The sequence below is a fragment of the Cnephaeus nilssonii genome (assembly GCF_951640355.1).
Source record: "Cnephaeus nilssonii genome assembly, chromosome: 24".
Taxonomy (NCBI): Eukaryota; Metazoa; Chordata; class Mammalia; order Chiroptera; family Vespertilionidae; genus Cnephaeus; species Cnephaeus nilssonii.
The window spans coordinates 8489688-8513549 of record NC_137095.1 but is presented as its reverse complement, the minus strand read 5'-3'; the positions used below and the strand labels follow the sequence as shown (position 1 = coordinate 8513549).

Sequence of the window (23862 nt, the reverse complement as noted above, 5' to 3'; positions counted from 1 at the left end):
GTGCCACGCGAGTGTGGGCATCTGTAAGCACCGCTGGCGGCTTTATGTTTCAGTCTTAGCAGATAAACGGCATGAAAAGCCATCGACTCACTGAGCTGCCTTGTTCTCCAGTAAATGACAGTGTAAATACTGTGCTGTGCACCCTTCCCAGGACCCCCCCCCCCCCCCCCCCCCCCGCCACGCAGCCTCAGCACCGCCTGGGAACTCAGCTCTCTCTGCCTGGGAAAGCAGCGCCTGCATTTTAAGGCGACATCCCAGGGGTTCCGATGCACAAAGTTGGGGCGTGCTTGGCCGTACAGCCTAGTCATTTGGGGAGCTTTAGCAGCTGCAGCGCCTGGTTCCCCCTCCCCCCATCCCCCACCCCAACTGAGATCCTGATGTAACTGGTCTGGATGCTGCACAGTGATATTTTTTTAAATATATATTTTTATTGATTTCAGAGAGGAAGGGAGAAGGAGGGAGAGAGAGAGAAATGATGAGAGAGAATTATTCATTGATTGTCTACCTCCTGCATACCCCCTACTGGGGATCGAGCCCGCAACCCGGCATGTGCCCTTGACCAGAATTGAACCCGGGACCCTTCAGTCTGCAGGCCAATGCTCTATCCACTGAGCCAAACCTGCTAGGGCGCTGCACAGAGATCTTTCCAAACCGCTGTGTGCTACCACGCAGCCGTGTTTGAGACCCACTTAGATCTCCAAGGCTCTGCTCCAAGCCAAGCTGCTGCTCTCCAACCTGCTAGGTCCCACTGTTGTGCCTGCGCCACCAGTCTCCCTCCTACGGAGGTGAATGAGGCAGTGAGTGGAGGTCGGATGCGCTTGTAGGTGACCTTGGCCTGTGGGAACACCCGGGCCACCTGGCCAGCGTGCGTCCGCACCTGCTGCCGCGGAGCTACCCCGAGGACAGGGACTCACGGCTGCCTTTCCCCTGCAGAGAAACGGGAGAACGTCATGTTTGTGCTGCCTCTGCACGGGGGCCACCTGGGCTTCTTCGAGGGCTCCATGCTGCTGCCCGAGCCGCTGACGTGGATGGACAAGCTGGTGGTGGAGTACGCCAACGCCATCTGCCAGTGGGAACGCAGCAAGTTGCAGTGCGCCGACGCGGAGCAGGTGGAGGCCGGCCTGGAGTGAGGCCCCCGGACTCTGGCGCTCCAGCTGCCCCCCTTGAACTGGCGTCCCTCACCGGCTGTTCAGGTCTCCCCCTCCCTCAGTGACCTGGATCTGACCTCACACCATCGGCGGGGGCCACCACCGGGCACACCTGTCGGGGTGGGCGGCTACCCCGGGCGCTCCAGGCTATTTTTGTGCTTCGTTCTTTGTTTCCTCCATTGCGCTGTTAGCCATGGTGACAAGCACCAGACAGCCTCTCGGCCTCCTGTCCGGTTTAGCATCATCATCATGATTGCTTTTAAGCCAGTCACATCTAGTTTCCCTATGAAAAAGGTGTCAGGACAGCAGTTTTGCTTTGCCAATCAAAAGGCGCTCCCCCAAGAACAATGAAGGACGTCTGTTATTCGGCGGTGGCCCTATGTGTCCTTGTGTAGACCGGAAAAGCGCTCACCAAGCCAGGCCCCTGCCGGAGATGCAGGTCAGCTCCGAACCTGGGGTCCCGGGGCTCCCGGCCGCAGCGTGGCCTCTTAGGGCAAAGAAAACCCCCTTGATCACAAGCCAAGCTTCTCCCTCGCTCTCTCCTAGGACAGTCTCCCAGCCCCTTGCAGGTGATGAGAGTGACCTGGGGCGCTTATTAAAAATTCAGCCTCCCAGGTCCCTCCCCGGGGAGAAGCCGATGCCGCGGGCCTGGGAAAGGGCCTGGGGATTTTAATTTTTGACAAGTGCCCCCGGTGATCCTCATCGCCAGGCAAATTGGGGAAACCACTGTCTGCAAGGCCTTTTAAATTAGAACCATCCCAGTAGCTCTTTTTGTTAAAATCCATAGTCGGAGGCGTCACCCAGCTCCCAGGGACCCCCAAAAGGCCTGTCGTGCACAGCTGCCCGCTGTGACCACAGCTGACTCTGCTTCTCACTGGCTATATGACCCTGGAAAGGCCCCCTTGAACTTGAGCTTCCTCGCCTGTAAAACGGGGCACGTGGACCAGGTAGATTGCCGGCCGAGATCACTACCCGTCCTGAAATTCAATGACAAACTCACTTGCCTGAGGTTTGAGAGATCATCCCTCCAGGGGGAGCTGGGAGCCGCCCTCCAGGCTAAACATGTAGATGTCATCATTTTCCCTTTTTTTTGTTTGTTTGCTTGTCTATTCCTCGTGTCACATAAAGCCGTTTGTGGGGCCTTGTTTTATTATGCACTCATTTGTAATTTTGTTTTTTAACCCAGGTCTCTCTCCAACTCTGGCTTTTGATACCAAACAATTCAAAAGTTGGACCCCAGTTTGGAGCAAGACCCTCCCAACCCAAGAAGGTGTGGTTCTGCAAGCAGATTTTTAACTTAACCTTTTGCACTCGGATGTCGAGTGTGACTCGACACAGTTAGCATTAGAATAAAGGAATCGAGAAAAAAGCAAGCGAGTGCAAACGGTTAATAGCCTATTGTAGTCTATAGAGGTCTCTCCTCAGGTGTCTTCCCAAATGAAATTGTCACTCTTAAGTTTCAAGTACTTTTCTCCAATCCTGTGGTACTTGAATGTCTAAAAACCCTGCACTTTGAAAAACCTGCAGTTGCTGTCTGGAGCGAAATGGAACTATGAGAGAAATTGCCTGGATGCTTCAAAATGTCCCCTGCTTCGTCTCCTTTGCTCCGGGGCAGACAGGAGTAGGAAAAGGAGGTCCGTGTGGGTGTTGAAGGGGTGGAGGGAGTCACCTGCGGGCTCGGAGGCCGACCCCTGTGGCCGCAGGGGGACATAGTTTGAGCATTGGTCCACGTGACTGTGACAGGAATGTCTGTGGCCTGGAGAAATTGTTTGCTGACAATCACTAGATCGAACTAACGAATAACATCAAAAACAGCCATTATCTCAAAAGGTGACGAGGTCTGTGGTCCGGACTTTGCTGTGGTTTATACACACACCAGGTTTGTCCTGGTGACTCCCCCCCACCCACCCCCCCGCCCCCAAGTTGTTCTTTTTCTAGCGCTTTTCCTTTTCGCGTTGTTTTAGCACAAAGTGGCACTTTACCTTCTAACCCTCAGTTTGGAAGCCTGTCCTTTCCCCCTGTCACTTCCCCGCCACCTGACAGCCACAGCTGTGATCCAGAAGATTCTTAGTCATAGTCCCACGACTCCCTTCATTTCTTAAGACTTTCTGTGAAATGCAGTAACTTAATAGGTTTGTATGACCATCTCCTTGTCGTTTGCCCGGGTCCCCTCTCTTGCCTGTTCTGAGGAAGTAGTGGCCAGGTACCAGCTCCATCCGGGAAGAGAAAAGACAGTGTTGCTGTCCCCCCCCCCCCCCCCGGGGTGCAGGGGACAGAAGTCCTTAGAGCCGGGTCTGCACCGCAGTCCGACCCAGGTGTCCCCCCTGGAGGTGAGGAGGGGGAGAGGCAGGGTTTGGGGCACCTCCTCTGTTGCCACCCGACCGGAATTCACCCCCCCGGAGCTGCGAGGGCGGCGGCCAAGCTGAGTTCTTTTCGGTGTGTGACTCTGAATGGCACTCACACGAAGGCCACTGAAGGCCTTTGTTCAGCGCCAGGCTCTCGGGCATTGAAATGAGAGGGTGGCTGTGGCCGTCTTAACAGGGACATTCTTGTTGGCCCTGAATGAGCGCACAGGGCATTGAATGGACAGAGATGCGAACTCGCCTGGTAAACAAGGGAGCGGCGCTTTGTATGTAGGTCAGCTTCCCCCTCCCTCCCACTTCCCTTCGCTTTTCTCCTGAAGCCATTCATTTCTGGTGGCGATGGGAGTGCTCTTCTGGCTATTAAGGCCGCACTTGGGCTAAAGCTAGAGCTTTTGAACTTTCTATTCTGAAATCAGATTAAGGATATAAGTTGCAAAGACCCAGACAGTTCAATCGCAGGAATAACCTGTTAAAAACCAAGGAGGAGGGGTGCTCACGTTCCTCCTGGTTGAACCCCCTGCCTCCTAAACAAGTTGAAGACACTGATGAGTAACCGATTCGAGTCAAATTAGGATTTTCTGAAAAATGGTGTCAGGTCTCCTTGATGCACTTCTGTTAGAGGGCGTTTAACAGCCTTGAAGAAAACCCCTTGCCCTGGCCAGTTTGGCTCAGTGGGTAGCGCGTCAGCCTGCGGACTGAGGGTCCCGGGTTCAATTCTGGTCAAGGGCACGTACCTCGGTTGCAGGCTCCTGGCTTTGGTCAGGGGCAGGCGGGAGGCAACCCATCGATGTGTGTCTCTCACATCCGTGTTTCTCTCTGTCTCTCTCCCACTCTCTGAAAATCAATCGGGAAAATATCCTCCAGTGAGGATTAAAAAAACAAAACCATCACTTCTCTTCTGTGAGTTTGCACCAGGGACTCCAGGGCGGCCTAGAGAGAAGGTTGCTTGTGGTCACTGTCCTTGTAAGCTCTCTGCGGCGTGGCGGGGCCTGTGACAGACCACATGAGGGGAAATGTGCCTGAAAGGAGAGCGTCCCTTTGTGGGCAAGAGCCCAGGTCCCCTGCACCCTGGTGTTAGGAAGCAGGGTGCAGGGGACCTGGCTTCTTGTCCCACCTGCCCCTCATTCACACTGGATGGGGGGCAGCCGCTTCACCTCCCTGAGCCCCAGTGATCCCAGACCAAGCATGTCAAAATCGCGGCCAGCAGGCCACATGCCTGGAGGCGTGTAATCCCGCAGGCCGCGAGTTTGACATGCTTGTCCGACCTAGACCGTCTCTAAAACCATTCATCGACGTACACGTCATTTTCCCGAACGCTCCCACTGGCCTCCTGCAGCTCCTGCTTTAGAATCCGGTGAGTCAGGGCCCCTGGCTCACCCTGTAGGGCCGGGGGAGGGAGCTGTTGCATTAGGCTTTGCGGGTGAAGACCCTAGACCTTGCCCTTGCCCTGTGTCTTCGGCTTCTCTTCAGCGTCTCCATCCTCATCTCAGTGTCTTGCTGTCCCGAGGCTTGGCCACGTGACCAGGACAGGTGCAGCGCTGGCACGAGGCAGATGCCCGTCTTCCTGTGTGACTCAGGCCGAGCGCTGAGAGTTCCCGGGGCAGACACCCTCCCAGCTCCGGCTTTCATTCATTCAAGCCCCACTCCCGGGTCGGGCAGCCGAGCCTATGCGCCTGGCGTCCCAATGAGAGCGCGCTTTGTCGCCGTGTGACGTGCGGGTCGTTCCGCCAGTTCCCGGGGGGACAATGCGTGTGTTCTCTTAGTGTTTGCCAGGCAGGCAGATGTCCCGGATGTGAGGGGCCCTTCTTTCCCGGGGGCATCGGTCCTGGCTTGGAGGTAAAATAAAGATCACTGACACCTCCCGTTGAGTTCAAGGCTGCTAAGAAGCATTTGCCTGCAGCATCCGCTCACAACATCATCTGGAACCCCTTTCTTTGACCAGAAAGCCTTAACTTGAATATCTCCCCCCACCCCCCGTATTCCCCAATATCGTGGCATCGCAATTCAAATCCTTCCGCCGAGGGAGTTTGAAGCGAAGCCACAGGCAACACCAGAGCATTTCTCCGTGTGGCCTGTTCGCGCCTTCTTACGTTAGGCACCCGCACCCCTCGGCGATGGGGGACCCAGAACCTGCCAAATGCCTCCTCTGACGCCGCTCTTCCTTCCTGGCCTCTTGTTCAAAGCCACGCTGGCTTACTTGGATGCTTCAAAGGCCGTGAAAAGGGGCCTGTCCGTGGCGAGCAGAGGCCCAGCAGTGGAGGGGGAGGTTAGAGAACCCCTGTTGCCTAAGCAGAGGGAGGCAGCCCCCTCTTCCCAGAGCAGGATCGCTTTTGCCAAATGGTATCTGAGGCTGGGATGCTGCCCAAAACAAAAGCAGCTTCCTCCGGCCCCGTCGCCGCAGCCCCTGCCCCGGATGCTGCAGCCGGGCCTCCTCGGAAGCAGGCGGCGGAGTCCAGCTCGCCAGCCATCCTCCACTTCCAGACAGCGGACAGCTGTCCCTTTGGAAGTTAGCCTCCCTCACCCCCTCCATGTTTTCGGAGCTGTTTTTCCTGGCATGTGTGTGTGTGTCTCTAATAAGATGACATTCACTTCTTAACTGGCACATTAAGCCTTTTAACTCCACTCCTCTGTCAATTAGTAATGAAATCCATATCCTACGTCCTCCCCCTCCTGGTCCCCATAAGCCAAGAAATCTACTATTGCCATAAGTTGGGGACAGCCCACTTATAGCACCTGCAGAAATACCCGCATCTCCATGGGCATTCTCCTCCCAGACCACCCACGCTGAGCAGCCCCCAGGCCATGGGTGTGGGGGGCCAGGCTGCCCTGGGTGTAGAGTTTGGTTTTTCCTTTGGCCTCGTTAGTTCCCCTGAAGCACAAGCCCACCTAGAGCCCTGTCACCTCTCCCCCCAGCTCCCGGGGAGCTGGGCCCGTCCCACTGCCTCAGGAAGACCGGCACTGTACCTGAGCTCCCAGTCCTGCCACTGCAGCTGCCTTAGCGACACCCTCGGGGCCGAGGGCGGGAGGGCGGGAGCCCGCGTGCGCCTCCCCCTGGCCCGCTCAGACTCCCGCCAGCCGCCCTCGTCCCCTCGCAGATCCGCTTCCAGGTTGATTTTTGAGAACCATCACGTTCACATTCCTGATTTCCGTTTTGTTCCGTTTCGTTTGGATTTTCCCGAAACTTAACGTCGTTGCCCTGAAAACCATGTATTTTTGAGTTTGTGTTCTAAAAGCCTCCGTGCTGCTGGGTTTGGGGGGAGACACACGGGACCCCCCGGCACCGAGGTGTTTAACATCTGCAACTAGCAATGCAATTTTTTCTAAATAACGAGGATATTTACCTTTATTAAGAAACTATACTAAACAACGGTGTCCTTGACCATTTTATGTTCTCCTATCGTGTTGGGTCCTATTTTGATTCTGTGTGGTGGTAAACAAAGATCATTACAAGCGAAAACTGTAATTTTGTTATCTTTGATTCAATGGAATTTCTTTACTTAAAAAAAAAATTAAAAGACTAAAAACGTGGCGAGGCTGCGAGTTTTCTGTCTGGCGGGGGTTTTATATTTAAAGGGTTCTTTGCTGTGTCTTCACCAAAGTGTGAACTTGAAGGAAAATGGGCCAAACAGCAAGTTCTTATGATGACCGGTTTTTAAAATATATATTTTTATTGATTTCAGAGAGGAAGGGAGAGGGAGAGAGAGATAGAAACATCAATGATGAGAGAGAATCATGGATTGGCTGCCTCCTGCACGCCCCACACTGGGGATCGAGCCAGCAACCCGGGCATGTGCCCTTGATAAGGATCAAACCTGGGCCCCTTCAGTCCGCAGGCCGACACTCTATCCACTGAGCCACACCAGCCAGGGCTGGTGACGACTGATTTTAACCCAGCCTTGCAGATACAGGAGAATGACCAGCCCACAGGCGTCCTGACCAGTACAAGCCCGTCTCTCCAGGCAAGAAAGCCAAGGCCTGAGCTAAGCGAGAAAGCAGCGTTTTACTCAGCACAGCGAACCGTGTAGGCGAAATGTGCGGGGAGAGACAAGTGGAGGTTGCCATGGCTGACTCACGTGCCTTTCCAATGGAGCTCTTTGAACAGAGTGGGCGGACATGACCTGAATTGAGATTGTCTTGGGCTGGTTGAGGGATGGCGGGGTTCTCTTCTCCTTTGGTATCTGTCTGAATCCAAGCTCAGGTCCCCCCCGGGCCGGGCCAGGAGAGCTCCCCATGCTCCCCACCCCGGGAGCCTGCACTCAGAGTTGGCTCCCCTCTTGGCCAGGAGCCAAGCTCCCCTCTTGGGCCAGCTCTGAGCAGCGGCAGTCTCCTGCAGAGGCTGTCTGAACCCGGCGGCCTGTTTCCCTGCCGCGACCTCCACCCACCTTAACCAGCTGCCTCCACCAGCTCACACCGCCTCCCCCCCCCCACCCCCCCGAGGACCACATGCACCATTGCAACCTCCCAGCCCTCCCTCGGCTCACACCCCTTGGGCGAGGCAGAATCCCTGCTTCATCCCACACGTCTCCAGAAAGGAAGCGGTTCTGAGCCGTTGTCACTGAAGTGACGTTTTGTTGTCGTCCTTCCCATATTGGGTGGCTTTCAAAAGGATATCTTATTGTCCCTCTTCCTCTCTTTTTAAAATATATTTTGTGTTGATTTCAGAGAGGGAGAGAGAGAAACATCAGTGATGAGAATCATCCATCAGCTGCCGCCTGCACGCCCCCCACTGGGGACCGGGCATGTGCCCTCACCAGGAATCAAACCCTGACCTCCTGGTTCATAGGTCGATGCTCAACCACTGAGCCACACTGGCCGGGCCCCGCTTCCTCTCTTACTATTACGGTGATGGTGGCCACTTGTAGGGACCCAGTCTGTAGGCAGCTGGGATTTGGGGAGGCTGAGCATGTCAGATTTAACATGAACATTCATGGTCTTGGGACCCAGTCTCCCAAAGGGGACGGGGAAGGTGTGGCCCAGCCCACCCACCTCTTTCCTGCTCAGCTTGTCTCCGAGCGGGGAGGGGCAGTACCAGGGCATGGCCAGCAGGGGGCGGTGCCAGCCCACAGTCGGCAAACTCACTTGTCAGCTCCTGGCGGCCTTAGCTTCAGATGTCCTGGGAAAGCCCTCAGGAGGAGGCTATAGAGTCGCTCTAGGCAGCTTTTGCAGGCGAAGCCCCACAGACAGGAGGAGGGGGACACAACTGGCCGTCGCCGCCCGCATCAGCCTGCACCTGACTGAGGGGAGCAGGCCACCCCAAGGTGGAGCTGCTGCAAGCCTGCCTCCAGCCTGGAATTGCACGTGGGAAGCCCCCACTGCCTGCTGGCTGCCGAGGTTCCGGTGCCCCCAGATCACTCGCGCTCCTATCCCCCTCCTTGCCTGTTTTCACGGCTCTAAGTAGCAAAACTCTCTTGCAAAGGAAATCATTATGAAACTTCGAGTTTCACACAAGCCCTTATCCCGCAGCTTCAAAGACAGTAAGAATGTCATTGTTCCCAAGTCATCATCGTCGTCTTCTTTTTAAACAAGATGTTTATTTATTATTATTATTTTTAATCCTCACCCAAGGATATTTTTCCATTGACTTTCAGGGAGAGTGGAAGAGGGAGGGAAAGACGGAGAGAAACATTGATGTGAGAGAAACACATCGATTGGCTGCCTCCTGCACGCACCCCGACCAGGGCCCGGGCTGGGGAGGAGCCTGCAACCGAGGTCAATGCCCTTGACCGGAATCCAACCGGGGACCCTTCCATCTGCAGGCTGACACTCTATCCACTGAGCCAAACTGGCTGGGGCCCCAACTCTTCTTGTTCAAGAGAATTCCCCCTGGTTTGTCGCCCCCAAGCTCAGGGAGGGTCAGGGGAACCACAATCCCCACAGGCAGCCCTTTTTCCAGCCTCTGGGTCCGGGCACTGGGGAGAGGCCCAGGGATGCTAACTACGGGTCGGAGGGCAGGAGTGTCCTCAGAAGGCCGTGTTCTCGGCGTGGGCCCGGGGACCGAAGAGCTGCTCAGCAACCACCTTGCCGTCGTACTTGGGCAGTGTGCCCCCGAAGTCGGTGGGCAGGATGTCCTTGTCAACCTCCTGGAAGAAGCTGGAGAGGTCATCTCCGTGGACAAAGACCTGCAGGAAAGCAGAGACAGAGCTGAGCTGGGCGGGGGGCCGGGGGGGGGGGCCTAGGATGCCCTCATCAAAAGTCACCAAACCGCCCTAGCCAGTTTGGCTCAGTGGCTAGAGCATCGGCCTGCGGACTGAAGGGTCCCTGGTTTGATTCCGGTCAAGGGCATGTACCTCATTGCTGGCTTGATCCCCCGGCCCTAGCCAGGGGAGGCAACCAATCCATGTGTCTCTCTCACATCGATGTTTCTTGTTTCTCTCTCTGTTTCTCCTGCTCTCTTCCACTCTCTCTAAAAATCAATGGGAAATATCCTTGGGTGAGGATTAACAACAACAAAAGAAGCCCCATTCTCTCACCCACTCATCAGCCAATCACGGTGCAGCGCCCCTGCTCGCCCCGCCCCTGCCTGGGCAGCCGGCTGTCACTCACCCGCTGGAGCAGCTTGCTCTTCAGGAAGGGTCTCACCACGTTGTAGGTGGTGGTGAAGTACCAGGGCTGGTGGATGAAGTGGATGGCCTTGAACCGGGCTGGGAAGGAGTCCTGCGGGGACAGAGCGCCCCACCCCGCAGCCGCGATGGCCTCAGAGGTTCCCACTTACCCCCCCCCCTACTGCCTCTCCCTCCCCAAGGCGGGGGGGACAGGCCCCTGGCCACCAACCTGGGAGCCCTGGCTTCACCCCAAGAGGAAGCCCCAGAGGCCACGCAGCCCAGCCCTCTCCCAGCGGCTGCATGAAGCCTGGGGTTTCATGGAGTGAAGAAATGAAATGGTAGCCTCTCTGGGTGTGTAGGGGACCAGGCTTTTCAAACCCACTTTGCTGCTGAGCAGACTGCAAACTGTCACAGGCCACAGGGACACCTCTGTCATGCTCACTGTCCCCCACCCATCCCCGCCTTCCTTCCCCAGGTGCACAGACAGCGGACTTAAGATGAGCTCTAAGAAAGGACTCATGGCCCCGCTGGCGTGGCTCAGTGGTTGAGTGTCGACCTATGAACCAGGAGGTCACGGTTCGATTCCCCATCAGGGCACATGCCCGGGTTGCGGGCTCGATCCCAGTAGGGGGTGTGTAGGAGGCAGCCAATCTATGATTCCCCCTCATCATTGATGTTTCTCTCCCTTCCTCTTTGAAATCAATAAAAATATTTATTTATTTTTTTTTTTTAAAGGACTAGTGACACTTACAGGAGTGAGTGTCATGGGTGTTAGTGATATCCTCTCTCGGGATAAATTCACATTCAAAGGGACATAAGCAGACAGAGTGGGATTTGGGGTCAGAAGGTGTAAGTTCAAGTCCGGCTTCTGCCACTTTAGAGTTCTGTGACCTTGAGAAGTCACACAAATCTCTGAGCCTTGTTTTCCAGGTTTTAAAATGAAGCATGATCGCCCTCACCGGTTTGGCTCAGTGGATAGAGCGTCGGCCTGCGGACCAAAGGGTCCCGGGCTCCATTCTGGTCAAGGGAATGTGCCTCAGTTGTGGGCTCCTCCCTGGCCTGGGCCCTGGTCAAGGACACATGCAGGAGGCAACCAATCGATGTGTCTCTCTCACATTGATGTTTCTCTCTGTCTCTTCCACTCTCTCTAAGAATCAATGGGAAAATATCCTTGGGTGAGGATTAACAAAAATATATAAAAATTTTAAAAAAAATAGCCCTAACCAGTTTGGCTCAGTGGATAGAGCGTCGGCCTGCGGGCTGAAGGGTCCCAGGTTCGATTCCGGTCAAGGGCATGTACCTTGGTTGCGGGCACATCCCCAGTGGGGGGTGTGCAGGAGGCAGCTGATTGAGGTTTTTCTCTCATCGATGTTTCTAACTCTCTTTCCCTCTCCCTTCCTCTCTGTAAAAAATCAATAAAATATATATATTTAAAAACAAAAAAATAAATAAAAATAAAAAATGTGAAGAAAATGAGGCAGGAAGCAGCGAGAGGATGCTCTCTCCGGGTAGATGAGTTAATGAAAGTGACCTCCTGGCCCACTGTCGACCACCATGCAAGTGTCTGTGATTGGCCTTGCCCTTTCTGGAACATCCTCAGCGCCCTGCCAGCACCGTTAAACCAGGACTCCCGGCCTGGCCGCCCCGCCTCCCGCCCTGCGAGGGGCTCCCCCACTCGGGCCGGGCCGGGGGCCCCACCTGGAGCATGTCCACCATCTTCCTGAGGTCGGCGGCCCGCAGCCCCGCGGCCTGCTGCAGCGTGAAGCCCTTGAAGTTCTCCACGATGCAGAAGCCGTTGATCTGCGTCTCCTCGTTCTCCAGCAGCTTCTCCAGGATGAAGCAATACGCCTGCAAGATCTTGGCACAGAGGGGACAGGCTGCCAGCCCCGCCCGCGGACACCAGGGCCTGGCGGGAGAGCCGACTGGTGCACCCTGATCGGAGGTCACTGGTCACCGGCTTAGAGCTGGGACACTCCCCCCTTTCGGAGTGGGTTCCAAGAAATAACCGTGAGTGTCCCAGCCATGGTTAGATGCCAGAGTGCTTATCCCTGAGCCTTTAAACTTCACTGTATTTGCCAAGACTTTTTTAAAAATATTTTTTTTTGTTGATTTCAGAGAGGAAGGGAGAAGGAGAGAGAGAAACATCAATAATGAGAGAGAATCATGGATCGGCTGCCTCCTGCACACCCCACACTGGGGATGGAGCCCGCAACCCGGGCATGTGCCCTGACCGGGAATCGAACCGTGACCTCCTGGTTCGTAAGTTGACGCTCAACCACTGAGCCACGCCAGCCGGGCAGAGCAACTCTCTTAAGAGCTTGACCCTTGCCCTGACCGGTTTGGCTCAGTGGATAGAGCGTCGGCCTGCGGACTGAAGGGTCCCAGGTTCGATTCGGGTCAAGGGCATGTGCCTTGGTTGCGGACACATCCCCAGTGGGGAATGTGCAGGAGGCAGCTGATCGATGTTTCTCTCTCATCGATGTTTCTAACTCTCTATTCCTCTCCCTTCCTCTCTGTAAAAAATCAATAAAATATATTTTTAAAAAAAGAGAGAGAGAGAGATTGACCCTTGGCATCGCCTACGTGTCGATGCGAAGAAGTCAGGCTGCTAACGAGGCTGTGCTCTCCAGAACCCTCCCGGCTCTCTCTGTTCTCTCTGCGGCTCTCAGCTTTCAGCCTTGGGCAGGGCTGAGCCCAGATCCTGGCCCACAGCTGTCACCCCGCTTGGCAGGGACACGGGGACCCTTGGCCAGCGGGCCCTGCCTGCAAAGCTGCTGGGTTTCCCAGCTGCCCTGGCCCCCCTAGGAGTTCTCCCCCAGCTGGACAGGGCCTGGCGGCCTTGGCTGCCTGCCTCCCCGGCCCCCACTTCGCCTGGGGAGGGGGGGCGGAGCCAGGACTGAGCGCCCCACAGAGGCCAGGGCTGGGGGAGGGAGCCCAGCCCAGCCCAGCCCAGCCCAGCGTTTGCGAGGGACTGGCTGACCTCGTCAAAGGTGATTTCTTCACTGTCCCAGTTCTCGATGTTGAAGAGCATGATCACTCGGCCGTACTTGTCCCGACGGGAGAGGACGCCGGGGTAGCCAGCCTCGATGGTGCAGCGGACGGCCTCCAGGGACAGGCTGTCGAAGAGCTCAGGGTACTGCAGCCGGAAGTGCACGTAGCCTGGTGCAGGGAGGACAGAGGGGTCCCTCTGGGAGCCAGCCCGTCCTGGGGTGGAGGTGGGGGGGAGGGGATCCCGAGGCCTGCGTGGGACCCAGCAGGACACCCCCTCTCTGGGATAATTGCCGCGGGAATCAAGACTCTAGGCCGGAACATCCATGGCCAACTGCCCACGTGTGAGGTGGGATCCTAAATCTGAGGACGGCACCGACTGGGTCTTCCTCTCTCCCACGGGCAGGGGCCCAGGGGTCTCGGCTGGGCACAGGGTGAGCTGAGCGGGGCGGGGAGAAGATAAAATCAAACCCCAAGCCCTAGCCGGTGTGGCTCAGTGGATAGAGCGTTGGCCTGCAGACTGAAGGGTCACAGGTTCGATTCCAGTCAAGGGCACATGCCCGGGTTGTGGGCTTGATCCCCAGTGAGGGGCGTGCAGGAGGCAGCCAATCAATGATTCTCTCATCATTGATGTTTCTATCTCTCTCTCCCTCTTCCTTCCTCTCAAAAATTAGTTTAAAAAGAAAAATCAAACCCTAAGGAGGTCACAGAGGCCCCGGATTGAGCACCCGCGCCACCTCCACACCCCATCTTGCTCATCCTGGACAGGTCCCACCTCTCTGTCTCCACCACCCAGCTCTGGAGGGACCAGGCCCAAGGAGGAGTTTGGGGAGCAGCTGCCTCCTGCAGCCCCCCCGGCCCCCCAACTCCCCCCTCACTCAGCCTTGGTCCTGCCGCTCCCTCCGCCCAACTGCTCTGCCCCCAAATACCCCGTTTCCTTCGTTTTTGAGACCAGAGCCTTCCACTTTACATAAAAAACTTCAACCCCTCAATGCTTCATCTCCGCTTCCTTTATTTTCCCGTTATCCCCTCTTACTATCTGACACTCTCAAGCCCTGAGCCACGCCGGCCAGCTTACATATTTTTACTTTATCTGCTTTATTATTTCCAGCGTTAGAATGTGAGGTGCGGCCCTGACTCATTTGGCTCAGTGGATAGAGCGTCGGCCTGTGGACTGAAAGGTCCCAAGTTCGATTCTGGTCAAGGGCATGTACCTTGGTTGCGGGCACATCCCCAGTAGGGGTGTGCAGGAGGCAGCTGATCGAGGTTTTTCTCTCATTGATGCTTCTAACTCTCTATCCCTCTCCCTTCCTCTCTGTAAAAAATCAATAAAATGTGTTTTAAAAAAAAAGAATGTGAGGTGCGTGAGGGCAGCCATTCTTTTGTGCGTTATTCTCGGCTGCACCCTTTGGCCTAAACCAGTGGTCGGCAAACTGCGGCTCACGAGCCACATGCGGCTCGAGACCCTCGGTTTGCCGCTCTGTTGACTAATGAGTTTGCCGACCACTGGCCTAAACCAGCAGATGGCACAGCCGGCAGGGAATGAACATCTGGGGGAGGAAGGAAGAAGCAAGAACAGGAGACTCGGCCTGCAAAGGGCCTGCTGGAAACCCACCCTCCACCAGCACCAGGGCCTCCATTTCCGGAGCAAACCTGTCTCCAGGGGCCAGCAGGGCCCAGTCTTCGGGGCCCTGCCCAGCCTGGCACCATCTTCTGTCCCCCTCTCTGCATGAGCGTTGGGCACCTGCAGGGAGCCAGGCATCCATGCCCACCTTCCCCGCAGAGCCCCAGAGCCAACGCCTAGCCTTGGGGGGCGGGGGACTCCTCTCCTCTTTGGGCACCCGATTTGGGGGGTTCGGTTGTGGACGAAAGGGGCCACATGCTGACCTGACAAGCTCAGGGGAGGCCTGCATGGCGGTCTTGCAAACTCAGAGACCTAAAGTCACCACAAAGGATGGTCTGAAATTAATCTTTAACTAAAAGAGTGATGGTGGACAGTCACATCCTAGGCCGATATTGAAGCATAGTAACCTCCATCTTGTATAAAACTGCTGTTTGAATTCTCTGCTATTGCTAGATAGTCCCTAGTCCTGTAAGCTCTGTCATTATAAACTCTGTCACTTTAAGACAGTCTGTCATTCTGTAAAATGACTTTGTTTTTAGTTCAAATAATAGAAAAAATATAAACTTAACTGTCTGACCTTGCAAACTAGCCAGCCAATGTAATAGACTAAAATAGACTAATACTGATAATAATTATGCCAAGTACAAACTCATTATGTATTCAAGGTTACAACTGTCGGTAACAATATAACTCACACAGAGCCCTTTGTCATATCTGCAAACAAAGAGGCTCGAAAAATATAAATACGGAAAAACTTCCTGTATGGGTTGCTCAGAGATTTGGAAAAAGACACCTCCCTCTGGGCCGTGTGCAATAAACGACTCCTAATTAATTGGCTCATGAAGGCGTCTTGTATCTCATTCGATGATTTACAATACAACGTTATCTTCGCTGACAAGGTTAACCTTTACCTTAACTGAGCCTATCTGTCTTTTTGCGTCTATAATAACACGCCCTTGAAATGTCTGGATAACTTGTACCTTCCCTTTTTCCGGACCCCTTGGGGCACAGCCTAATGTGCTGGGCGCCAGGACAGAGACCACAAATTCCTTCATTGTTATGTTAATTGTTCCGGCACCCACCTCAGTATGTGTCCATCATTTTACTTCTTATCCAATCCCAGGGGTTTCCCCGCTTTGCTTTCTCCCACCTCTCTAGTCTATCACCAATGGATTTCTTTTTTAAAAAAAATATATTTTATTGACTTTTTACAGAGAGGAAGGGAGAGGGACAGAGAGTCAGAAACATCCATGAGAGAGAAACATTGATCAGCTGCCTCCTGCACACCCCCCACTGGGGATGTGCCCGCAACCAAGGTACATGCCCTTGACCGGAATCGAACCTGGGACCTTTCAGTCTGCAGGCCAAACCGGTCAGGGCACCAATGGATTTCATGTAACCCACCTACGTCCCTTCCTTTGATTGCCATGTAATTAATACAGATGTAACCCGCCATTCTCCGGAGCATTATCTCAATTCATTGAGGTTCTGCTTCCCGGCATATGTCGAAAGTTTGGCTCAAATTAAACGCACAAAAATTCTTGACAGGTTTGACTGTGTTTATGTTAACACGGTTCTCCTCATTGAGTCCTAAGACTGAGAGGACAGGAGCCCTATCTCTAGGAATCTGGTCCTGCCCCATTCATTCATTCATTCATTCATTGTCACAGCTGAGCGGGATCGCCCACGTCTGACCATTTTAGGGGTGAAGATAGGGAGGCTCAGAGCCACAGGGTGGGCAGGGAATGGGAGGGAAGCAGAGGGGCGGTCAGTCTGAGCTGTGGCTGCGTGAGGGTCAACACCACCCTCACACCCTCCTCTCCTCCCCCAGCTCCCCAGCGCGGGCCTCACCTCTGAGCAGCTGGTAGGCGCGGCCCACGTCGAACTTCCTGGCCCGGATGAAGCGCAGGAAGAAGGCGCTGTCCCTCCCCCGCACCTTCTCGGCCACCGCGCGGGCCAGCTCCTGCCCGGAGGCCGCCTGCTCCAGCACCAGCTCCTGCAGCTCCCGCACCACCGCCTCCCGCCTCTCCTCCCTCTCGTTCAGCTCGTCCTTGGCCTGGAACAGAGTCGGGGTGGGAGCAGGAGGTCACGGGGAGGTGCTGTGCGGGGGCGGGACACGCGCACACAGGGTGAGACCTCGCAGGGGCAGCAGCTGCTCAGGCAGCGCCGCGGACAAGTGGTTGTATTTGGAGAAAATGAGGTCCATCTGCTCATCCAGGCTTCCTTGGGCAGGACGTAGCCAAAGGTCTGAATGTCTCTCATCCTAACAGCCTGCATTTACCGAAGCCCCTGGTTAGCACTCTGCCCAGTCCTTTCAGTACGTTGTGTTTTTCACCTATGAACCAGGAGGTCACGGTTCGATTCCCGGTCAGGGCACGTGCCCAGGTTGCAGGCTCCATCCCCAGTGTGGGGCGTGCAGGAGGCAGCCGATCAACGATTCTCTCTCATCATTGATGCTTCTCTCTCTCTCTCTCCCTCTCTGAAATCAATAAAAATATATTTAAAAAAATAAATACAGTGTGTATTTCAATATTTGCCACAACCCATCACAGTAAGGTTGGAATTCTCCGCAATTTTCAGGGTAGTGGGGGGGCAGACTGAGGTTCATAGAGTGAAAATATTCTTGCCCAAGGTCAGCCAGATAGAAAGGAGTGGAGTTGGGACTTAAAAGTCCTACTCAGGCTGGACTTTTATTAATTTATTTTTTAAATACATTTTTATTGATTTCAGAGAGAAAGGGAGAGGGGGAGAGAGATAGAAATGTCAATGACGAGAGAATCATCACCGATCGGCTGCCTCCCGCATGCCCCGCACCGGGGACCGGGCTTGCAACTTGGGCATGTGCCTCGACCAGGAATCGAACCGTGACCTCCAGGTTCATAGGTCAACACTCAACCACTGAGACAAGCCGGCCAGGCCAGGCTGGACTTTTAATCACTTCGGCTCTACTGCCTCCCAGGCTTAATTCTGATCTTTTCAAAAACAAAGATACCCAGCCCGAACTGGTTTGGCTCACTCGATAGAGCGTCGGCCTTCGGACTGAAGGGTCCCAGGTTCGATTCCGGTCAAGGGCATGTACCTTGGTTGTGGGCACATCCCCAGTAGGGGGTGTGCAGGAGGCAGCTGATCGATGTTTGTCTCTCATCGATGTTTCTAGCTCTCTATCCCTCTCCCCTCGTCTCTGTAAAAAATCAATAAAAAATATATATTTAAAAAACAAAGATACCCGGCCAATGGCAGCCAGCCCCCTGCCTGCCCCCAGAGCCTCACATTCCTCCCCTGGGCTGGGGCTGGAGAACTCAGCTGGTCTCCAGCAGCCCTCCCCCTGGACAGCATGAGAGGGGAATGCAAGGAGGGCAGTCAGGCCTGGAGGAAGCTCGGAGCACCTGTCCCTTGAGATGCCCAGGGGAGCAGAGATGGAAGCCAAGAGCCCAGCTCATCTCAGCCCGGAGACACTCTGTCAACCTCTACAGGTGCAGTTTGGTCATTTCTGAGCTGGCCCAACAACTTTTTTTTTCATAAGTTCAGGAGGCAAGACCAGAGAGGGAAAGCACTTTGCTCAAGGTCACACAGCAAGTTGGAAGTAGGTCTGATTCTCAAACTCAGGCCTCATGCCTATCCAGTGGGGGCATCAGTTGGATCCCTATTCCCCAGGGCCACTTGCAAAGCAACATTCCTGACCCGGCTGGTGTTGCTCAGTGGATAGAGCTTCGGCCTTTGGCCTGAAGGGTCCTGGGTTTGATTCTTGTCAAGGGCATGTACCTTGGTTGCAGGCTTGATCCCCAGAAGGGGGCGTGCAAGAGGCAGCCAATCAATGATTCTCTCTCATCATTGATGTTTCTCTCTCTCTGCTTCTCTCTTCCTTCTGAAATCAATAAAAATACTTTTAAAAAATGCAATGTCCCGCCCTGACCGGTTTGGCTCACTAGAGCAGGGGTCCTCAAACTTTTTAAACAGGGGGTCAGTTCACTGTCCCTCAGACCGTTGGAGGGCCAGACTATAGTTTAAAAAAAATATGAACAAATTCCTATGCACACTGCACATATCTTATTTTGAAGTAAAAAAACAAAACGGCAAAAACACCCGCATGTGGCCCGCGGGCTGTAGTTTGAGGACACCTGCACTAGAGCATCGGCCTGTAGACTGAAGGGTCCCGGGTTCGATTCTGGTCAAGGGCATGTACCTTGGTTGCGGGCACATCCCCAGTGGGAGGTGTGCAGGAGGCAGCTGATGGATGTTTCTCTCTCATCGATGTTTCTGACTCTCTGTCCCTCTCCCTTCCTCTCTGTAAAAAAGCAATAAAATATATATATATTTAAAAATGCAATGTCCCTAATATCAGAGTCTAGGACGATTCCTGGCCGGAGGCCCCAGGTCCCAGGGAGCCCCGTGGGTGCTGTAGACTTGGATAGACGGGCTGATGTCTGCTCAGCCCAGCGGCTGCCAGGTCTGACCTCCAGGAGGGCCCCTAGCACAGGCCAGCCCATGCGGTTCAGGACAAGCCGGAGAGCTGGGGCAGGACGCTTTCTCCAGCAGCGAGGAGGCCATCAACATCCCCCCCTTGTTGCCTTCCTCACCTGCCCCATCCCCCCTGTCCTCCCCCCGACCCCCGGGGGCCACCTCACCTTCTGCAAGGTGTGTGGAGGCAGCTGGCTGCACCGGCCAAAGACAGGCCCGTGGTCCTTGGTGGTGAGCCGCTCCAGCTGGGCGCGCAGCTGCTGTTCCTCCTCAGGGACCTCACGGAAGGTGCCCGCCTGCGCGGAGAGGCAGCAGGAAAAAGCAGTGACAGGTTCCCATCAGCCTGAGCGAGCCCGTGGCCGGCTGGGACCCTACCCTCCTCACTGTGGGCGGCGTCCAGGGCCACAGAGAGGTTGCAGGGGAGAATGCTCACCACAGACCAGGTGTGGAGAAGCAGGGAGGGGGCAGGGCAGGGCAGGGGGAAGGTGGGTGGAGGGGAGCCCCAGGGCGCAGGGGTACTCACCCCCCCTGACATGCTGCCTCTGGGAGTCTGAGTCCTGGGCCTCTGTCATGGGAGAGGGGGTCGGGGCAGCAGGGGATGGAGAAATGGCAGATCTGGTCTCAGAACCGAGGATCTCAAACTTGCCCACGCATCATCGCAGTCACCTGGGGCATTGGTTGTTGTTGTTCCGCTGAAATGCATTGTTTAAATTCACATGCACATTTCATTGGTACTTATTTGCTCAGTCTGCCAACAGGCCGGTCTGGCCCAGCCTGGAAAGTAGCCAGCTGGTTTCCGTTTTACAGGCGTCTGGGCTGAGCGCGCCTCTCCCGCCCCATCCCTGACTCTCACCGTAGTCCTGGACTCCCCCCACACCTCCCCAGCCCGGCTGGGCCCCTGGTGCTGACTTACCTGCTGGGTCCGCAGCTCCTCTTTGGGGCCACCTGGTGCCCGTGTCCTGGGGAGCCTCGGAGGTCGCCTCTGCAGGGGGCGTGGTCCCGTCAGCAGGCTGGGATTAGAGTGTCACAAGGAACGTCTCAGGGCCCAGGATTTCCTGTTCAATCAGGCACACGGGAGGCCCAGGCTGGGGCAAGCGCAGCGCCAGGGGGCTGCGGGGGGTCAGCCCGGGTCCGGCTGGAGCCACCTCAAAGCCCTCCTTTGTGTGGTCTGCTCGGGGTTCCTGCTCAGCCATGGATCTGGGCCAGCCCCATCCTCCCCCTCCCTGCCCTCTCCCTCGTCCCAGGGGGCTCGGGGAGCTCACACCCAGAGCTAGGCTTGCAGGAGGCGCAGAGAAATTTTGAAAGTGGTTGCCGATGCAATAGCAGCTTTGGGGAATCCAGACCTGCCACCCTCTCCCCGAGCCCAGCAGGGCCTGGCGAGGTCCTTGTCACCTCCACGGTGAGTGGGGCCAGCGGGGAAAGGTAGCTGGTTAGGCTGAGGGGGAAGACAAGACTAGATAGGCCGACCCACCTTCTAGGCCAGCGGTTTGCCGCTCTGTTGCCTAATGAGTTTGCCGACCACTGCGTAAGGCATTACCCTTACCCAGAAGTTTTGACTTCAGGTTAAAGACATTAGTACATTATTAAAATGTTTTTTTTTAAGTGTTTTTCCCCCAGGCATGTGGCTCGCGAGCCGCAGTTTGCCGACCACTGTCCTAGGCAGTTTGTGCTAGATCTGTGCCTGTTCTGGATCCAGTCAATTCTCCCAGGCCAGCGAGGGCCCTCAGGAACAGGGTCCCATTGCTATGGGGGCTGAAGGAAGGGATTGGTGCTGATGACAGTGAGGTTACCTGCTAAGGGTTGAGGAGATAGAAAACTTTGCAATGATCCTCATTTTTCTTTTCTTTCTTTTTGCAGCAAAGCAAGCAAGAATTTATCGGCTGCAGCAAAAACACAATTAGGACAGTGAAACAAGGCAGGGTGTAGAACAAGCATGTCAAACTCGTGGGGTACATGCCTCGTTTATTTGGCCTGTGTTAGCCTTTGAGTTTGACATGGTGTAGAAGAAGCAGCAGGAGGGCCTGGGCTGGGCTGCTGTGGCTCACTGGGAACTCAGAGAAAAGGGGCTTTGGACACAGGTTCGGGGGGTTAGCCCTGGATAAGCTGCCGATGCCCATTGCTCCCCTGATTGCAAGTCTGGTGGGGTCCCTTAGCGGGGAGGAAGGGGGAATGGCCCCGGGCATGCTCCCCTGGGGGAAAGGGGACACTGGGTCCTTTGCATTGAGGGTATTTCTCTCTCTCTCTTGAACGTGGGGAAACTCAGGGGAGGAACTTAATAGAATATTCATCAGCTTGAAATAATCCTCATGAATAAAGGAATAGACATAGACTCTCTGCTCTCCCCCGTGTTGTTCTTTATAAACATTTTATTTATTTATTTATAAATATATTTTATTGATTTTTTACAGAGAGGAAGGGAGAGGGAGAGAGAGAAACATCGATGAGAGAGAAACATCGATCAGCTGCCTCTTGCACACCCCCTACTGGGGATGTGCCCGCAACCAAGGTCCATGCCCTTGACCGGAATCGAACCTGGGACGCTTGAGTCCGCAGGCCGACGCTCTATCCACTGAGCCACACCGGTTTTGGCTTTTTTTCATTTTTTTTATTAAGGTGTTATATGTGCACATATCTTACCATTGCCCGCCCCCCCACCCCACTCCCATACATGCCCTCACCCCCCAGAGTTTTGTGTCCATTGGTTATGCTTATATGCATGCATACAAGTCCTTCCGTTGACCTCTTATCTTTGTAAACATTTAACAAACATTTACTGAGCATTTACTGCTTTGCCAAGCTATGCACTGAGGGGTCACTGGCACCTCCAATGGCACACGGAGTAAGACACCTGCCTCTGCCTTCCAGACCTTCGGATGCAAAGACCATCGCTTCCTTGGTCCCCGCCCCCTGCCTCCCGACCTGGAAGGGCTTAACCAATCACACGTCTCGCCGGGCACGCCCAGCCCGCACTGCGCATGCTCACTCGTGAGGTCCCGCGTTCGAGTTCTCACGCCGCGCCTCCCGCCCCCCCCTCCCCCGACTGTGCGTGGGGACGTCCGAGGACGCCCGACGGTTCCCCCACCCCGTCGGCCTTAATGGTACAGTCCACCGCGGGCGCCCGGCGGCGGAAGCGCGCTGCGGGGGCGGGGCCTGTTGCTCCGGGTGACAGGAAGTGCGGCGGCGTGCAGTTGCGCGGGAGTTTCGGAAGTTTGGCGGCGGCGTTGGGGCTGGTTTGTCGGTGCCGACGGGCTCGGCGCGCGGCCCGGGCGGCGCGTTCAGGCCCCCGGAGGAGGGAGCGGGTCTGTGAGGACAGCAGGGTCGCGCCCGGAGTTTCTGTGGCTCGGAAGGTCGAGGTGCGCAGCCTTGTCCCTTGGGTGTTCGCGGTTCCCTCCCTCCCCCCCCCCCGGGTCGTGGGACGCTTCAGCCCTCGCGTTCAGTGCTTCCTCCGTCGAGGTTCAGCTGCTCCGTCCCTTAATTAAATTTCCCTTAATTAACCCTAATACGCCCCCCACCCCGTCGCTACCACCGAAATAGCCCAGTCACCTCCCAGCCTCTGCTCCTGGCACGTCGATGCCGGATGTGCTGTCGCAATCTTGTCACACTCTCTCTGGCTCCAGAAATGTTGATTGCTCGCTACTATTTGCAGAATAAAACCCAAATTCCTTAACCTGGCATTTAAAATCTTGCATAGTTGCCCTGGCCAGTTTGGCTCAGTGGACAGAGCGTCGGCCTTCGGACTGAAGGGTCCCGGGTTCGATTCCGGTCAAGGGCATGTACCTTGGTTGCGGGCACATCCCCAGTAGGGGGTGTGCAGGAGGCAGCTGATCGATGTTTCTCTCTCATCGATGTTTCTAACTCTCTATCCCTCTCCCTTCCTCTCTGTAAAAAATTAATAAAATATTTTAAAAATAAATAAATAAAAAAAATCTTGCATAGTTGATTCCCAACCTATCCTTCCAGCCTTCCTACTCACTGCTCCCCTCTTTACACTCTGCCCTCATTTTCCCCAAATAATTGTGTCTCAGGTTCCCATAGGCCTTTAGTTGATGATAACGAGCACCATCTGTTTATCTTGACTCCAAATTTAGTCTCTGAGCTCCAGTTCCAGCTTCTCTCCTGCTGGGAAGATGTGAACGTATTTCTTTCTGCAGCTTTGTTAATGTCTCCTTTGTTTTTATACCATTGAATTGGCCTTTGCGTTTGTTTATTCTCTTATCAAGTATTACTTTATAATAATGCATATCCTTGCCTATATACTTACAATAATTTACTATGTATTTGATATACCGTTAAATAGTTTTGTTATGGGTAGATGCTAAGAAAATAGGATAAAAGTGTGGGCAAAATGATGAATTCATTTAATGAGAATAAACGTTTGTAGTAAGGACATTCGAGGGAATTCTTTTTTTTTTTAACTTAAAAAAATATATATTTTATTGATTTTTTACAGAGAGGAAGGGAGAGGGATAGAGAGTTTGAAACATCGATGAGAGAGAAACATCGATCAGCTGCCTCCGGCACACCCCTTACTGGGGATGTGCCTGCATCCAAGGTACATGCCCTTGACTGGAATTGAACCCGGGACCCTTCAGTCCGCAGGCCGACGCTCTATCCACTGAGCCAAACCAGTCAGGGCTCGAGGGAATTCTTGAGATGATTTTGTTTGGCTAAGAATCACCTAACAAGTACGAGTTAGTCCTCAAGCTGTAGCATATCCTCTGTATGTTGTCCATAATATC

General features: G+C 54.7%; 3 protein-coding genes across 4 annotated transcripts in view; 2 read left to right on the top strand and 1 right to left on the bottom strand.

The window, feature by feature from the left end:
* The window catches only part of ABHD2 (abhydrolase domain containing 2, acylglycerol lipase), a 68798-nt gene extending 61759 nt beyond the window's left edge, over window positions 1–7039 (top strand). For both annotated transcript variants that reach the window (XM_079764004.1, XM_079764003.1), the window contains exon 11: window positions 934–7039. In XM_079764004.1, coding sequence (XP_079620130.1) covers window positions 934–1130 — 197 coding nt within the window. In that variant the 3' untranslated portion in view covers window positions 1131–7039. The remainder of the gene's footprint in view (window positions 1–933) is intronic.
* Window positions 7040–9439: 2400 nt separating this feature from the next.
* Window positions 9440–20096, bottom strand: RLBP1 (retinaldehyde binding protein 1). The gene is made up of 8 exons (XM_079764231.1): window positions 20037–20096; window positions 19647–19815; window positions 19291–19419; window positions 16517–16721; window positions 13034–13212; window positions 11752–11910; window positions 10055–10165; window positions 9440–9630 (listed from the first exon to the last, which is right to left on the bottom strand). Exons 2-8 carry the CDS (start codon window positions 19656–19658, stop codon window positions 9472–9474), a joined length of 954 nt encoding a protein of 317 aa, XP_079620357.1. The 5' UTR covers window positions 19659–19815; window positions 20037–20096; the 3' UTR covers window positions 9440–9471.
* Window positions 20097–22349: 2253 nt separating this feature from the next.
* FANCI (FA complementation group I) overlaps window positions 22350–23862 on the top strand; it is a 55289-nt gene continuing 53776 nt past the window's right edge. The window contains exon 1 of the mRNA XM_079763990.1: window positions 22350–22476. The gene's annotated coding sequence lies outside the window, so the exon portion shown is untranslated. The remainder of the gene's footprint in view (window positions 22477–23862) is intronic.